The sequence below is a fragment of the Dipodomys ordii genome, unplaced genomic scaffold, assembly GCF_000151885.1.
Source record: "Dipodomys ordii isolate 6190 unplaced genomic scaffold, Dord_2.0 Scaffold51, whole genome shotgun sequence".
NCBI classification, from domain to species: Eukaryota; Metazoa; Chordata; class Mammalia; order Rodentia; family Heteromyidae; genus Dipodomys; species Dipodomys ordii.
Window position 1 is genome coordinate 3142117 of NW_012267267.1, and position 17901 is coordinate 3160017.

Consider the following 17901-nt stretch of genomic DNA (forward strand, 5'->3'; position numbering starts at 1 on the left):
TTGGTCCTGAGGTCTGTTCTTGTGCCAGTACCAAGCTGTTTTGATTACTATGGCTTTGTAGTAGAGTTTGAAATTTGGTATTGATATTCCTCCAGCATTGTTCTTTCTGCTAAAGATTGTTTTTGCTATTTGGGGACTTCCTTTTTTTGGGGGGGGTCCAGTTGTGGGGCCTGAACTCTGGGCCTGGGTGCTGTCCCTTACCTCTTCAACTCCAAGCTAGCGCTCTATCCCTTGAGCCACAGCGCTACTGCCGGCTTTTTCTGCTTATGTGGTGCTGAGGAATCGAACCCAGGGCCTCATGTATGCAAAGCAAGCACTCTACCACTGAGCCACCTTCCCGGCCCCTATTTGGGGTCTTTTATTGTTCCATATGAATTTGTGGATTGCCTCTTCTACTTCCTTGAAGAATGAGGTTGGAATATTGATAGGTATCACATTGAATCTGTAGATAGCCTTGGGAAGTATTACCATTTTCACGATGTTGATCCTTCCAATCCAGGAGCATGGGAGCTTTTCCACTTTCTAAGTTTTGTTTTGATTTCCTTTTTCAGGTTTTTAAAGTTTTCATCATAGAGGTCCTTCACTTCTTTGGTTACCTTAACTCCTAAGGTATTTTATTTTTTTGTGGAGCTATTACAAATGGAGTTGCTTTCCTGATTTCAGCCACGCTTTTCTCATTGTTGGCATACAGAAAAGCCATTGACTTTTTTTTCTTTTTTGTCAGTCATGGGGCTTGAACTCTGAGCCTGGGCACTGTCCCTCAGCTCTTAGCTCAAGGCAAGCACTCTACCGCTTGAGTCACAGTGCCACTTCCGGTTTTCTAGTGGTTTACTGGAGATAAGAGTCTCACAGACTTTCCTGCCTGGGTTGGCTTTGAACCACGATCCTCAGATCTCAGCCTCCTGAGTAGCTAGGATTACAGGCGTGAGCCACCGGTGCCTGGCAGCCATTGATTTTTGAGGGTTAATTTTATACCCTGCTACTTTGCCAAAGTTTTGAATCAGCTCGAGTAACTTGGGAGTGGAGTGTGTGGGATTCTTTAAATACAAGATCATGTCATCTGCAAAGAGGGAGAGTTTTACTTCATCTTTCCCTATTTGAATCCCTTTTATGTTTACATCTTATCTTATTGTTGTAGCTAGGTATTCTAATACTAAATTGAAGAGAAGTGGAGAGAGTGGACATCCTTGTCTTGTTCCTGAGTTAAGAGGAAATGGCTTTAGTTTTTCACCATTAAGTATAATGCTGGCTGTGCTGGGCATTTACCTGAGTGATCACAAACAAGACCATACTTTATAAAGTTACCAGCACAATTATGTTTATTACAGCATTATTTACCATAGCTAAGATATGGAACCAACGCAGATGACCCTCAGTATATGAATGGATCAAGAAAATGTGGTATATATACACAATGGAATTCTATATCTCCATAAGAAAGAATGACATTGCCCTGTTTGTTAAGAAATGGAAAGACTTGGAAAAAATTATATTAAGTGAAGTAAATCAGGTCCAAAGAAACATAGGTCCTATGTTTTCCCTTATTTTCAATAACTAGTATATGTCTGAGACAAGCAGAAACAGTCAGATGAGTTGTGTTAGGTGAAATGAACCCCCAAATAAAGACTCAAATGTTTTTTTCTTCTTGCTATTGTTTCTAACATATTTATAAGATGATTTCTTTGTTGCTTTGTATGTCTCTCCCCCATGGTATAACTCCTGTTTTCACTGTATTTGATGTTGGTATAATTTGTGGAGGGGAAGGGAAAAAATAAATTGTTTAAATAGGGATACAGGTGGACTCATTGCAACAATGAGATGTACAAATCCTTATGTTGAAAAACGAACTTTACAACTTTGGCGTGGGCGGAGGGGGATGGGAAAGGATGGTAAGGGGAAACAAAGGAGGAAGCAACAATGCTTGATAAGAAATGTACTCATTACCTTGCTCATGTAATTGTAACCCCTCTGTAGGTATTTTCACAATAAAAAAAAATCATGAGGAGAAGAAGAAGAAAAGAAAAAGATCCAGGATATTAAGATGTGGTGGCCATCACTTTGTGGGCCTCAGAACAATGCATCTACCCTACTGGAAAGAATTTCCATTTCATCCAGTAGAAAAAAGCTGTGCTTATGGAGGCCAAGTCATTCTCCCCAAACACAACTTAAATTGATTAATTTTATTTTGTTTTTTTTTTTATTCACTGTATTTTTTTGTCTTTCCTTTTTTGGTACTGGGAATTGAACCCAGGAAGTTGCACTTGCTAGTTAAGCACTTTGCCACTGAGCTACATCTCAGCCTTATTTTGTTCTTTTTAAAATTTAAAATACAAGGCTCCTGCCTATAATCCTAGTTAATCAGTAGGCTCAGATCTGAGGTTTGAAGCCAGCCCTGGCAAGGATGTCTGGAATATCCTTATCTCTAATTAACTACCAAAAAGCTGGAAAGGGAACTTCAGCTCAAGTGGTAGAGATATAGCCTGGAGCAAAAAGCTCAGAACAGCACCCAGGCCCTGAGTTCAAACCCAAGACTGGCACAAAAACAAAGAAGCACCAGGAAAACAACAAACAAACAAAATATGTATCTGTGTTCATATGTATGTACAGGGCTTTACGCTCTTAATTGGCTTTTACAACTCAAGGCTGGCACTATACCACTTAAGTCATACCCCCACGTTTTTTTGGTCGGTTGTGGGTCTTGAATGCTGGGCCTAGGCGCTGTTCCTGAGTTCTTCAACTCAAGGTTAGCACTCTACCATTTGAGCCCCACAGCCACTTCCCTCCCACTTTTTTTTGGCTGTCTAGCTGGGAATAGTCTCTGGACTTTTCTGCTTGGCTGGCTTTGACTGGGATCCATAGATCTCAGCCTCCTAAGAAGCTAGGATTATAGGTATGAGCCATCAGAGACTGACCTTTTTGTGGTACGTTTTGTGAACCAAAAAAAATCTACATAAACAAGGGAAGTAATGAATTATTAACATAAAAGAGTGAGCAGACATGCACATATAGAGAAAAATATTTTCCTAGATAGCTCTAGAAGTATTTAAAGGAAAAGCATGGTCATAAGGCAGAAAACACAGATATACATGCTAATGATAATTCAGAGGTATAAAACTTAAGGAAGAGAATGAAAAAAAGTCATCTACCATTGAGAAAGAAGCAGCTGCTTGCTCTAGTAATCCCACAAGTCCTGATTCAGTAAAGTACTTTCCAGAGCAGATCCCTTCTTCATCTGGAGATACCACATCATCTGAGACTGCGGATTCTTCTAAAACATTTGATGAAATATTCTAGGGAAAACAAATTGAAAAGGCTTGTGAAATGGAATTTCCAATCATGAAAAATGTATAGGAAAAGTTAACTGAAAATCAAATATAGCTCTTAGCTTAGTCTGGCATGGTAGGGCATAGCTGCAATCCTAGCATTTGGAAGGTGGTAACAGGAAGATCATAATTTCCAGGGCAGCCTAGGCTACAAAGTAACTTCTGGGCCAGCTTTGACAATATGAGGAGATCCTTTCAAAAACAATCACCAAAACAACAATAATAAAAAGACCCTCATACCACACACTAAAAAAACAAACACTGGGTGCTGGTAGCTCATGCCTTTAATCCTAGCTACTAAGGAGGCTGAGCTCTGAGGATTGTGGTTTAAAGTCAGCTCCCACAGGAAAGTCCATGAGACTCCTATCTCCAATTAACCACCAGAAAATTGGAAGTGGCGCTGTGGCTCAAGTGATAGAGCGCTAACCTTGATCTGAAGAGCTGAGGGATAGCACCCAGGCCCAGAGTTCAAGCCCCACAGACCAACAACAACAACAACAGACAAACAAACAACTCCCCCCCCCAAAAAAAAACCTATTAGATGACCTTAAGCAAGGGAAGTAGCTCTGCAGTAGAATGCATGCTTATTTATGTGTGAGCTCCTAAATTTGATCACTACTGTAACAGATAAAACTCCAAAACCATTTTTCCTTGTGCTGATAGTCAGGCATGAAGTTAAGGTCTGGATGCTGTGTCCCTTATCTTTTTTGTTCAAGTGGCATTCTACCACTTGAACCACAGCTCCACTTCTGGCTTTTGGTGGCTAACTGCAGGAACAAGTTGCACTGACTTTCCTGCCCAGTTCCTGATTGTACAACCATCTATTAAATGGATTGATTGTCTTTTCTGTTTTGGTATTGAGAATTAAATCCAGGATCTTGTGCTTGCTGGGAAAGTGCTTTTGCACTGAGCTACATCCCAGCTCTCATTTACCAACTTCAGAAGTAGGTGTAACATTTTTGTGTGTGTGTATTGGTATATAGATCAGAGTTGTAAGTATTTTCTTTTGAGTAATTACCCATGATGCAACCTGTTTTCAGACTTTAAGTTTTAATTTCTTTAAAGGAGAACGCAAGTGGGCATAGTGGCACACACTTGTAATTCCAGTACTCAGGGGGAAGAGGCTCAAGAACCAGGAGTTTGAGGCCAGCCTGGGTGACATAGCAAGTCCCAGGCCAATCTAAGCTATTTAGTAAGACCCTATTTAAAAAAAAAAAAAAGCAAAACAAAAAAGTAAATAAAAACTTGAACTTAGAAAATAACCAAATTATTCTAGATTTACCCTTCAATTTTTGTTTTTGGTTTCGCCCAAAACTAATCAATATTAATTGGGGATTTATATTAGCTGAGTCTATAAAAAACATTTAGTTTTTAGATAATTGATAACTTGCTTTCTACATTGACATAATTGGAATACATTACATTCATCCAAATTTGTAATACCTCAAACTTACATGAAAAAGTTTGGAGAGAAACAAAGAATTTAACTAGCAAGCCAAAGATATATATTCCTACCAGATAGTAAACTATCATCTTAGTCATGGTATTAATATAGTTTATATAAAAGAATGTTAAATAAAGTATGTTAAATAAAAGCAAATTAAGAGTTTTAAGTGGAATTTTTATTAACATATAGCTATGGGCAGGAAGGGAGAATTGGTACATATGTTAATTTGTTGAAGTATGCTATTCATTTTACTATACACATACCTTATGTTGTATACGTAAATATACACAAGAAAATTAATAAAAAATAGTTTTAAATGCTGGGTGCTGGTGACTCATGTCTGTAATATTAGCTACTAAGGAGGCTGAGATCTGAGGATCTTGGTTCAATGCCATCTTAGATGGGCAACTGTGAGATTCTTATCTCCAATTAACCACCAAGAAAGCCAGAAGTGGAGCCTTGGCTCAAGTGGTAGAGTGTTAGCCTTGAGCATAAAAGCTCAGGGACAGTGTCCAGGCCCTGAGTTCAAACCCCAGGATTGGCAAAAAACAAAACAAAACAAAACAAAAGTTTTGACTATAAATTCTACTTTGAGTGTCCTGCAGTTTTTAAGTCTATGACTGATTACAAAGTAATAAAAAGGTAAATAGAAAAATTACACATAGCATTGATAGATAACTCAGAGGTAAAGAACTATGGAGAGAAAATCAAGAAGAAATAACTTAAAAAAAGTATTGATGAAGAAACTGGTATTCTAAGAAGAGTTCATTCAACTGTTATCAGGAAAGCTAGGCTGGAAGGCTCTCTAGCTTTGTCAGTGAGGAAGGCTTAAGTCAGAGTGGGTAAGATAAATACCCAGAAAGAAAGCAACCTTAAAGTGGTTTCCTATACATATCGGCTAATAGATTTTCAAGCTAAAAGCAGAATCCCATGGGAATGATACATACAAAATAAAAAACTGAAATTAAAAAAAAATGTACTGATGACCCAAGCATGGTGAAGGCTGGAAGGATCACAGTTTGAGAACAATCTGAGGAAAAGTTTGGCACATTCTCAATTCAAACAATAAAAAGCTGAACATGGAGGTGTGTACCTGTCATTCTAGCTATGTAGGAGAACTGTAGTCCACACATAAATGAGTTACCTTATCTCAAAAATACCCAAATCAAAAAGGGCTGGGACATGGCTCAAAGGTGGAACACCTGCTGAGCAAGCAACAAGACTCTGAGTACAAACCTTAGTACCACACCTCAAATTGCACTGATGGATTAAAAAAAAACTTCAATGATTAAGACAATATAAATATTGTTAATTTACCTCAAAAAACACTGGCCTGGCTGGGAAGGTGGTAGAGTGCTTGCCTTGAATGCATGAGGTCTTGGGTTTGGTTCCTCAGCACCACATAAGCAGAAAAAGCCGGAGTGGTGCTGTGGCTCAAGTGGTAGAATGCTAGCCTTGAGCTGCAGTGCTAAGGGACAGCGCCCAGGCCCAGAGGTCAGGCCCCATGACTAACCAAAGAAAAAGAAAAAGAAAAACATTGGCCTAAGTTTCTATACTTTCTTTATAAAAACAGAACTCTATAAACACCAGTGGATAAAAGTTAAAACCAAAAATGGACATATCTTGATTTTATGTAGTATCTGGCAGATTCCTACCTGAAATGTTACACATCCCACAGGAAGATATTTCCGGTCCTCCAGCATGCTCAAATACTCAGCAACAAGTGCTGCTGAGTGGACAAGGCATTGAGCAGCTTCAGCATGATTGCTTCGCTCTGAGTGCTTGCCAGCCATGTTCTGCAACCAGGTTAATCGTAGATCTGGAGAGGTCTGGTATCCTTTGGCAATTCTAATTGGAACACAAATTGTTGCAATTAGCATATATTTTTCAAGGCTATCTAGCCAAGTTTCTGCTGTTACATATAACCTATTTTGACAAGTTTTTGAGGGGCATGAGTATTACTGTGAGCCAGGTATTGGTGGCTCACATCTGTAATCCTAGCTACTCAGGAGACTGAGATTTGAGGATCAAGTTCAAAGCCAGCCTGGGCAGAAAAGTCCCTGAGACTCTTATCTCCAATTAGCCACCAGAAAACCAGAAGTGGCACTGTGGCTCAAGTAGTAGAGTGCTCACCTTGAGCTGAAGAGCTGAGAGACAGCGCTCAGGCCCAGAGTTCAAGCTCTAAGACCAACCAAAAAAAAAAAAGGAAAAAAAGAAGAGTCATTGTATATGTTTGAAAAGTAATTGTGACCCATGAAATGGATAATACTGTTTTTTTGTTGAGTGAGGGAAAAAAGAGACATGCTGTATTAAAATACTGTCACTAAGGAAACTACCAGTAAAGGAAAAAGATATGAGAATTTATGAAAACAGAGATGTTTTATACTCAAAGAAGAAAAGACATATAAAAGTTTCATTATAGCACCTTCCTTTTAAAGAGAATGAAGTTCTTTTGTCTGTCTTTAACATATATGACAAAAATTATGAAGTTTTACTATTGTATTTATCAAGATTCAATAGGAATACACATTTCTCAAAATTTGTCCCTAGAAATACTATCTTTAATCATTAACTGTATTTGATATCAGGATAATGGTAAAATAATCACATACTATATTTTTTCCTCCTCCTCCTCTTTGTGTGTGTGTGTGTGTGTGTGTGTGCAAGCACTAGGGCTTGAACCTAGTTCAGCTTTTTTGTTCATGGCTGGTGCTCTAAGCCATGCCTCTACTTCAAACTTTTGAGCTAGGATTACAGGCATCAGCCACTGTTGCCTGGCTATACTACTTTCTTCTCCTCCTTTTTCTCCTCTTTCTCCTTCTTTCTCCTCCTCCTCCTTCTTCTCTTCCTTTTTCTTCTTTTTCTTTTTTTGTCGGTCGTGGGGCTTGAATTCTGGGCCTGAATGCTCTCCCTCAGCTCTTCAGCTCAAGGCTAGTGCTCTACCACTTGGGCCACTGTGCTACTCCCAGTTTTCTGAGTGGTTTATTGGAGATAAGAGTCTCACAGACTTTCCTGCCTGGGCTGGCTCTCGACTCTCAGATCTCAGCCTCCTGAGTAGCTAGGATTACAGGCATGAGCCACCGGAACACTGCTTATACTTTCTTCTTCCTTGAGAATTTTTTTTTTTTTTTTTTGGTCCAGTTGTGGTGCCTGAACTCTGGGCCTGAGCACTGTCCCTCAGCTCTTCAGCTCAAGGCTAGTGCCCTACCACTTGAGCCACAGTGCGACTTCCAGCTTTTTTCTTTTTGCTTATGTGGTGCTGAGGAATCGAACCCAGGGCCTCAGGCATGCAAGGTAAGCACTCTACCACTGAGCCAACTTTCCAGCCCCTTATACTTTCTTCTTAAATAACTGCTTTTTACATTTAAATTATAGGTTTGAGGCCTTCATAGAAGTTCAGGACCCAGGCCACCAACATGTTAAATATGTGTTAGGGTTTTTAAAGAAATTTTCTTGCTTTTGTTATTTAAATATACCGCATACTTGAGGTACTAGATTCAATTCCTAGTACTGCAGGAAAAAAAAGTATGAAAAAGTTATTCATGATTCCTAAAGAGGTGACAAAGAGGATCTAAATAATGTACCTAAAAAAGGCACATTTTCAGCTAGGCACTGGAGGCTCATGCCCATAATTCTAGCTACTAAGGAGGTTGAGATTTGTTCAAGTTTGATATGAACCTGTTCAAAAGAGCTTGTGAAATTCCATCTCCCAAATAACCGCCCCCCCTCCCCACACAAAACAGGGCTAGAGAAGTAGCTCAAGCAGTAGAGAGCCAGCTGACAAGCAAACTGAGCAGCCAGGAGGTCCTGACTCAAAACCCTGTTATCAGCAACAACAAAAAGTGCATTTTTCCTTTCAACTTACCATTTAAAAAATAACTTAATTAATCTGTATAATTTTTTCATCTAATGCCAGCTATGTGACTTATTAAGCCATTATACAAAATACTGGTGGCTCAAACAATACCTGTACATTAGATCAATTAACATTTCAGGATCCTCCTGGTGTTCTTTCATTTTAACAGTATCAGAAAGAATCATATGGAGATTGAAAACCAGATCTTGAACCTGTAGAAGAAAATTATATAAAAAAATTTATGTTTCATTCATCATAAGAACTAAATTAGTTTGGGAGATATTCAGATAAACACCAAAAGATTTCAAAACTATATAATACCAATATAATTCTAAAGGGGTATGTTAAGGCATGGTAAGAGTCATAAAATAAATTACTTCCTCAGTAGACTACACTGTACATTTCTTTTTTTTTTTTTTTTGTCAGTCATGGGGCTTTATCTCTGAGTCTGGGTGCTGTCCCTCAGCTCTTCAGCTCAAGGCTAGTGCTCTACTACTTGAACTGTACCACTTCCAGGTTCCTAATGGTTTACTGAAGATGTGTCTCATGTACTTTCCTGCTGGGGCTGGCTTTGAACTTTGAGCTGCCATCCTCAGATCTCAGCCTCCTGAGTAGCTAGGATTACAGGAGTGAGCCACCTATGCCTGTCTTATTCCATTTCTTTTGTCTGGAAACAAGTAGAGCTATAAGTAGAAACAAACTATAGGAATGTAGGAAATATAAGAACACAAATAGAAGCCAACGGAAAACTGGAAGTGGCGCTCTGGCTCAGGTGGTAGAGCGTTTGCCTTGCTGAAGAGCTGAGGGACAGTGCCCAGGCCCAGAGTTCAAGCCCCACGACTGACGCGAGCACACACACACACACACACACACACACACACACACACACACATGTAAATTGCTTGAGTAATACGTGGGAATGTTTCATAATAAAACTTTGTACTGTCTATTGTTTTATTTAGCAGAATGTACAGAGAAAAAGTACTGAAGCTACAATTTTAAAAAGAAAGAGTAAGCCAGGTGCTGGTGGCTCAATGCCAGTAACCCTAGGAAGCTGAGATCTGAGAAATTATGGTTCAAAGCCAGCATGGGCAAGCAAGTCTTAGAGACTCTTATCTCTAATTAACCACCAGAAACAAGGAAGTGGTGCTGTGGCTCAAAATGTTAGAGCACTAGTCTTGAGCACAAAAGTGCTCAGGGTCAGCTCCCAGGCCCTGAGTTCAAGCCTAATGGCCAACAACAACAAAGAGTAGCTTAATAACAGTAATAATTAAAAAAAAGGAAACAGTCTTCTTTGAGGCGTATGACATGTGGATTCAAAAAAAATACAAGGAATTAAGCCAGAATTAAGCTTCTCCCTGTAATCCTAGCTAATTAAGGAGGCTGAGATCAGAGGATTATGGTTCAAAGCCAGCCTGGGGAGGAAGGTCAGTGAGATTCTTATCTCCAATTAATCACCAGAAGGGGTGCTATGGCTCAAAGTAGTAGAGTGCTAGTCTTGAGTGAAAGCACTCAGGGATAGCTCCCAGCATCCCAGTTCAAGCCTCCTAACTGACAAAAAAAGAAAAAAGAAATACTCCAGCAAATTCAATCATCATCATCATCATCATCATTATCTGTAAAGTGCCTATTTAACAAAATAGAATTTTGAAAGTAGCATTAGCAATTAAGAAAGTACCATTTCTGGGCTGGGAAGGTGGTTCAGTGGTATTTGCTTGCCTTGCATGCATGAGGCCCTGGGGTTCGATTCCTCAGCACCACATAAACAGAAAAAAAACCACTGGAAGTGGTGCTGTGGCTCAAGTGGTAGAGTGCTAGCCTTGAGCTGAAGAGCTGAAGGACAGCACCCAGGCCCAGAGTTCAGGCCCACAACTGGACCAAAAAAAAAAAAAAAAAGAAAGTACCATTTCTGACCTGATCAGGAAATGTTGTTTCCCTCAATTCCAGATCTTCTTCAGCATATGTCAATATAGTCTTTAGAGAACGTCTTAAAAATTCTTCGTTAAAATTCTGAGAGGTGCCCACCAAAGAGGAGAGTGACATTGTTACCTGCATCTTAACCCTGGCAAAGTTCTGCAACAGAGAAAATAACATGTCAATTTTTAGCATAGGAAAATTTAAAGCAAAAGTCAACTAGGATGGGGGTGGGGGATTTGTGGCTCATTGGTATACTGCTAAAACATACTTTTTTTCTTTTTGCTAGTCTTAAGGCCTAAACTTAGGGCTTGGGTGCTATCTCTGAGCCTCTCTGTGCTCAAGGCTGCCAAGAGCTCTACCACTTAGCCACAGTGCCACTTTCAAGCTTTTTCTGAGTAATTTATTGGAGATAAGAGTCTCAGGGACTTTCATGCCCAAGCTGACTTCAAACTGCAATCCTCAGATATGAGTCTCCTGAGTAGCTAGCATTATTAGGCATGAGCCACTGGTACCCAGCTTAACATGTACTTTTGAAAGTAATGAAATATAAACGTAAATCTTATCTTAGGAAGGAAATAAAACAATTTTGCTGAGTACTATGCTACTCAGGGATTGAATAAATGCTATCTGTTGAAGCTGAACCAGAAACTGTGCCTAGATCATTATGCTTATTTAGGGTATAGTATTATAAATAATGATATATCATTTTATAGATGAGGTAAAGGAGTTGACATCACTACTTTTTTTCTTTTTTTGTCAGTGTGGGGTCTGAACTCTGGGCACTGTCCATCAGCTCTTCAGCTCAAGGCTCTACCACTTGAGCCATAGCCCACTTGAGGCTTTTTCTGCTTATGTGGTACTGAGGAATTGAATCCAGGGCCTCATGTCTGCAAGGCAAGTACTCTACCACTAAGCCATGGTCCCAGTCCCAATAAGGACTTTTTGAAGCTATCTATACAATACAAAATATCAAGACAGTCTAAAAAGGGATGGAGTTCAGAAGCAGAATACTTGTACAAGAGCCCTGGGTTCTATCCCCAACACTGGAAAAAAAATTTAAGACTAGATTTAAATATAAAAAAGCCTACATATTGCTCCAAATATGTATACATATATATTGCTCCATATATGTATGGTCCTGAAGCTTGAACTCAGGCCTGGGCACTATCTGTGAGCTTCTTTGCTCAAGGCTAGCACTCTATCACTTGAGCCACAGAGATCTTTTTTTTTTTTCTGCTTATGTGGTACTGAGGAATCGAACCCAGGCTTCATGCATCCTAGGCAAGTGCTCTACCACTAAGCCACATTTTCAGTCCTAAGTGTTATACTTACGTTCCCAATCTCAAAGTTTTGTCTCATGAGTAGGTACAGGGAGGCACTAGCATGAGACCTTATTGTACTGATGCTGCTGCTACAGTGTCGGAGAAGCCGGAGACATAAATCAGCACATTGCTCTGTCTCTTCTTCAAACAAGAGTTCAGGGAACTATAAAAACAAAACAAAACTGAATTTACATGATAAAAGTTTCAGAGATATGCTAATAACCTGAATTTAAAATCTGGTAGGTTAGCCCAGAAATGAAAATGGCTAAGAAATAATCTTAACTAATGGTTAAAAGACAGATTCAAATACTTGTGGGCTCAAATACTGAAGATATCACTTAAATGTTAACAATGTGATCTTGGACACATTTTCTTATCTATAAAATAGGCTTGATAATATTATACACATGGGATAATTATATGGCTTCCATCAGATAATGTATAAAACCACAAGACAGTAACTAACATATAAGAATTCTAGCACGGGAAGTGGCATTGTGGTCAAGTAGTAGAGTGCTTGCCTAGAGCTGAAGAGCTGAGGGACAGCGCCCAGGCCCAGAGTTCAAGCCCCACAACTGACAAAAAAAAAGAATTGTAGCACAGTACTGGCGGCTTATACCTGTAATCCTAGCTATTCAGGAGACCTGTGAAATGAGGTTTGAAACTAGCCCACCAGAAAAGTCTGAGAGACTACCTCTGTAATAAGTCAGCAAAAGCCTATCTGGAGACAGGATTCAAGTGGTAAAGTGCCAGCAGTGTGAGAGAGAAAAAAAAAAAAAAAACAAGAGTATAAGGCACCAAACTCAAACTCCAATACTAGTGCACACACAATTTTATTTTATTTATTTATATTTTTTTGTCAGTTGTGGGGCTTGGATTCTGGGCCTGGGCTCTTCAGCTCAAGGCTAGCGCTCTACCACTACTTCTGGCTGTTTCTGTTTATGTGGTGCTGAGGAATCGAACTCAGGGCCTCATACATGAGAGGCAAGCTCTCTACCACTGAGCAACCTTCCCAGCCTAACACACATTTTTTTTTTTTTGGTCGGTCGTAGGGCTTGAACTCTGGACTTGGGTGCTGTCCATGAGCTCTTCAGCTCAAGGCAATCTCTCTACCTCTTGGGCCACTGTGCCACTTCTGGTTTTCTGGTGATTAATTGGAGATAAGAGTCTCATGAAGGACTAGGAAGGTGGCTCAAAGTCACCAGTGCCCAGCCACAAAAAATTTTTTATCAATATTTTTATTAAAGAATAGTAAAGCCGGACATAGGTGGCTCACACCTGTAATCTTAGCTACTCAGGAGGCTGAGATCTGAGGATCACTGTTCATACACAGCCGCGGCAAAGAAAGTCTATGACACTCTTTATCTCCAATTAACCACTCGAAAACTGGAAGTAGCACTGTGGCTCAAGTGGTAGAGTGCTTACCCTGAGCTGATGAAGAGCTCAGGGACAGTGCCCAGGCCCAGAGTTCAAGCCGCAGGACTGATAAAAAAAAAAAAAAAAGGAAGTATTTTCACTGGTTAAATTTCATCACCATTTCTGCGTTCCATCTTGTAGAATTACTAAGATAAACTAGTTACCCCAAAATTCAAAAATAAAATATCCATAAGAACACAAACATAGGAATTAAAATACTTAAGTAGTTGAACAAACAAATACCTTTATTTTGTTTACCATAGAGTAAGTTAATTTCAGTGAGTTGAATTTTTTTTTTTTTTTTTTTTTGGTGCCAATCCTGGGACTTAGACTCAGGGCCTGGATGCTGTCCCTGAGCTTTTATGCTCAAGGATAGTGCTCTACTCTCAAGCCACAGCTTCCACTTCTAGCTTTTTGGGAGTTAATTGAAGATGAGAGTCTCACAGACTTTCCTGCCTAGGCTGGCTCTGAACCAAGACCCTCAGCTTTCAGCCTCCTGAGTAGGTAGGATTATACGTGTGAGCTACCAGCACCTGGTTACATACTAAATTAATAATCAATTGAGTTAACAAGGAATAGACAAAATGGGTTTAGCCTCTAAACTCATAATACCTATGATCTTAACAGTCAGGAAACAAAGGAAACAGACAGGACAAGATTAAAAATCCTACACACTATTAAGCTCAGCTATTAATTTTCAGTCCTTTTCCATGTCAAAATGACTAATTTTTCTCAGACCAGAAACTAGTTTAAAATGGTTCTTAAAATTGGGAAATCCCTAGAGGGAGGCAGAAGGCAGTGGGGAATCAAGGGTCTTAAGGTCATTGTTAGAATTTTAAATACATATATGGTAACTAATGAATGTGTCAAATGAACTTAGACAATGTTAAAAGGAAAGCAAAGCAAGACAAGATTAGTTACAAAAGGACCTACCTTTGAAACCAGGGCTCTCTGTGTGGCAAAACAGTGTTGTAGATAAACAGCACTTTGATTACAGGCCATGCTGTGGAGTAGCACTTTGAGCACCCCACCAAGAATGCTCTCTTTGGATTCTGTTACAGAAACAGTCTAAAATTGAAAAATAAATACATAAAACAGACATATACCTGTAAGTTGGCTGGGAAAGTATAAAATATGTATAAAAAAGCGAATTTTAATAGGTATGGAAAAATAACACTAGAACTAAGAAGACTTTAAGAACAGGCTGAACAGGATTTGGATAAAAGAGGAAAAAAGTGGGTTGGGAATGTGGTTTAGTGGTAGAGTGTTTGCCTAGCATGCATGGAGCCCTGGGTTTGATTCTTCAGTACCACATAAACAGAAAAACTCGGAAGTGAAGGAGGAGGAGGAGAAGAAGGAGGAGGAGGGGGAGGAGGAGGGGGAGGAGGAGGAGGAGGAAAAAATGGATGGAATTTAAGAGAAAATAGAGATTCAAGAAAGCATAAGGTATGTTCTAGGAAAAATGGTAAATAAACAGAAGTAAATTGAGAGTCATATAGAAAGCAACTGGAGATAAGGTTGAAAAACTAGAGTGATGTTAGCATATCAATAACAATTCTTTTCTTCTTCCTGTAACAGAAATCTTAGATTTTAGCTGGAGACTTTGAACCTAGCAATAGATATACGTGAGCAAAAGATTATTTTATTCCTCTGACATATGTCCATAGAAAGGCAAGTGCACTGGGCTTCTGCTCCTTTCTGCTGTCTGAAATGCAAATGTCAGGGCTAGAGCTTTGAGCAAGCATCTCAGATTAGGTGGTTTAAGTTATTTAATCCTTTTTCTTCTGGTGGATTTAGACCTACTTCAACTAATAGAGTACAAAATCATAAAGAGTTTTCTAAGTTTCCTACTTTTTTTCACTTAAGCAGTCAAGAAATTCAGATATTTATGTTTTGAAATTTTCAGTTAGGGTAGTGAAAAGTTAAAAAAAAAAAAGCTCATGGAACTGTAGGGGATGCACCGAAAAAGGAAGACTATCATGAAGCAAGCAGCCATTGTAATAGATTTGAAATAAGAACCTAACAGTAATGGTAGTAGAAAAGGAAATGGGATGAATTAATGAGAGATACATTTATTCAAACAACTGAGAGATTTAGTTATTGGGCTTAAATTCCAGTTCTTCAATTTTTATCATAGGCAATTAATTAACATCTCTGAGGCTAATAGATTTTCAGGACAAAAGGAATCATGATTTGTAAAGTTCTAAGTATAGTGCCCTGAAACAGTAAAAAATAAACAAAATAATAACTAAATATTACTATTATTACTAAAAAAGTAAGACAATCTAGAGGCTAATAATAAGAAAATCATAAACAAGCCTAAAGCACTGCTATAATATACAAAAGTAGAATAAACCCATCACATCTCTATGTACTGATAGACATGTCCATGCATACTGAAAATATAAATAGTGGCCTATGGAAATGCAAGTCTATAGCTTAAAAGGGAATGGTAGTGAGTCATACAGTTTATAAGTATCCTCAAAGAAAAAAAACAGTTGAAGCAATAGGAAAAGAAACATTTTATAATTAGACAACTGTTTATAATTAGAGACTGCTGAGAACTAAACTTTTAGAAACTACTGATTTTTAAATGTACTTATTTGCTTCAATAAATAATTTCCTCCCCATCCCAGTTCACCAAATCTGTACTTTAAATTTCTCTGCTTTGTGTTCTTACCTGGACAACAACCTCTAATGTATCTAAAATGATCAAATTCGCTTCAGTAGCAAGGTTTCCATCAATTAGTGCTTCATGTTCAATTTCGGCTCTTGACCTAATAAAATATATTGTAAGAAACTGTGTTTATATTTTTTAAAGCCATAAGGAAAACTACAACTTAAAAATGCATAGAAATGAAGATCTTGAATCTATTTCAATATTTCACTAAACAACTGCAAGAGAATAAGAAAGTACTTCATATATTAAAAATGTTTTGAGCTGGCTACTGGTGGCTCACACCAATAATCCTAGCTACTCAGGAGAATGGGATCTGAGGACACCAGTTCAAAGCCATCCTGAGTAGAAAAAATAAAAGTCATGAGACGTTTATTTGCAGTTAACAGCAAAAAGTCAGAAGTGGGGCTGTGGCTCAAGTGGTAGGATACCAGCTTTGAGCAAAAAAGCTAAGACTCGGGCTGGGAAGGTGGCTCAGTGGTAGAATGCTTGTTTTGCATGCATGAGGCTCTGGGTTCGATTCCTCAGCACCACATAAGCAAAAAGAAAAAAGCCAGAAGTGGCACTGTGGCTCAAGTGGTAGAGTGCTAGCCTTGAGCTGAAGAGCTGAGGGACAGCACCCAGGCTCCGAGTTCAGGCCCCATGACCGGACCCCCCCCCCAAAAAAAAAAGCTGAGACTCATAAGAGTCAGGCCCCAGGTTCAAGCCCTAGAAATAGCATATGAACACATAGACACACACACACACACACACACCCTAGAAATAGCGTATGAACACACACACACACACACACACACACAGAGCGTGTGCACTGTTTCACACTGTATTTTGTTGTCTTTGACATAGCACATTTTCTCACCTGACTATAGAAGGACCATACCAGTGTAAAAGTTTATGCTTTAGCTTTCAGACATTCAGCAAACATACTGCTTTATTCTGAATGGCACAGACACTAGGTGGTGCTATATAGGCTTACAGTTAGGACAATTTCATATAAAGGAACATTCAAAATGTTCCAAATTCATCTAAATATTTCAGACTTTCGAAGTTTGTTTTGCCAATCCTGGGGCTTGAATTCTGGTCCTGAGGGCCATCCCTGAGCACCTTAAGCTCTATCATTTGAGCCATAATTCCACTTCTGGCCTTTTCTGTAATTAATTGGAGGTAAGAGTCTCACAGACTTCCTGCCTGGGCTGGCTTTGAATTGCAATTCTCAGATCTCAGCCTCATGAGTAGCTAGAAGTACAGGTGTGAATTACTGGCACCTCCTCATGAGTAGCTAGCAGTACAGGTGTGAATTACTGGTACCTCACTTCAATGTTTTTATCCAGGATAAAAGCACTTAATATTTCTGAGATTTCACCTCATTTCCCTTTCATTTTTTGATATGCTCATCATGTAACTACTGCAAGAAGAGATGAAATCACATATTAGAAAAAATGTTGGGGAAAAAACTGAGGTGAGAGTTATGTTAACTAGCTTGATAGCAGTAACCATTTCACAACTACAAACATATAAAAATCACATGACTATTGTAAATATTCACCTTTTTAGTCAATTAAACTTAAGAAGAAGGGTGGGGTGACAAAGAAAACAAAACAATCTGATATAGGAAACAGTTGTTGAAAGCATTTTCCAAGAAGATTTATTGAAGAAAATGGGCTTTTACATATATAAAACACTTTTCTTCCCTATAACAAATGAAAAATTCTTTCCCCATATATTCTTTTTTTTTTTTTTTGTCGGTTGTGGGGCTAGTCGCTGTCCCTCAGCTCTTCAGCTCAAGGCTAGTGCTCTAACACTTGAGCCACAGCACCCCTTCTGGTTTTCTGGTGGTTTAATGGAGATAAGAGTCTCATGGAGGGCTGGGAAGTTGGCTCAGTGGTAGAGCGCTTGCCTTGCATGCATGAGGCCCTGGGTTCAATTCCTCAGCACCACATAAG

General features: G+C 39.0%; 1 protein-coding gene across 1 annotated transcript in view; it reads right to left on the bottom strand.

The window, feature by feature from the left end:
• The window catches only part of Dock7 (dedicator of cytokinesis 7), a 172569-nt gene that overhangs the window by 31642 nt on the left and 123026 nt on the right, over nucleotides 1-17901 (bottom strand). The window contains exons 33-39 of the mRNA XM_013020621.1: nucleotides 15962-16058; nucleotides 14215-14349; nucleotides 11876-12028; nucleotides 10541-10699; nucleotides 8738-8838; nucleotides 6426-6618; nucleotides 3147-3290 (exon numbers count right to left, since the gene is read on the bottom strand). Coding sequence (XP_012876075.1) covers nucleotides 3147-3290; nucleotides 6426-6618; nucleotides 8738-8838; nucleotides 10541-10699; nucleotides 11876-12028; nucleotides 14215-14349; nucleotides 15962-16058 — 982 coding nt within the window. The remainder of the gene's footprint in view (nucleotides 1-3146; nucleotides 3291-6425; nucleotides 6619-8737; nucleotides 8839-10540; nucleotides 10700-11875; nucleotides 12029-14214; nucleotides 14350-15961; nucleotides 16059-17901) is intronic.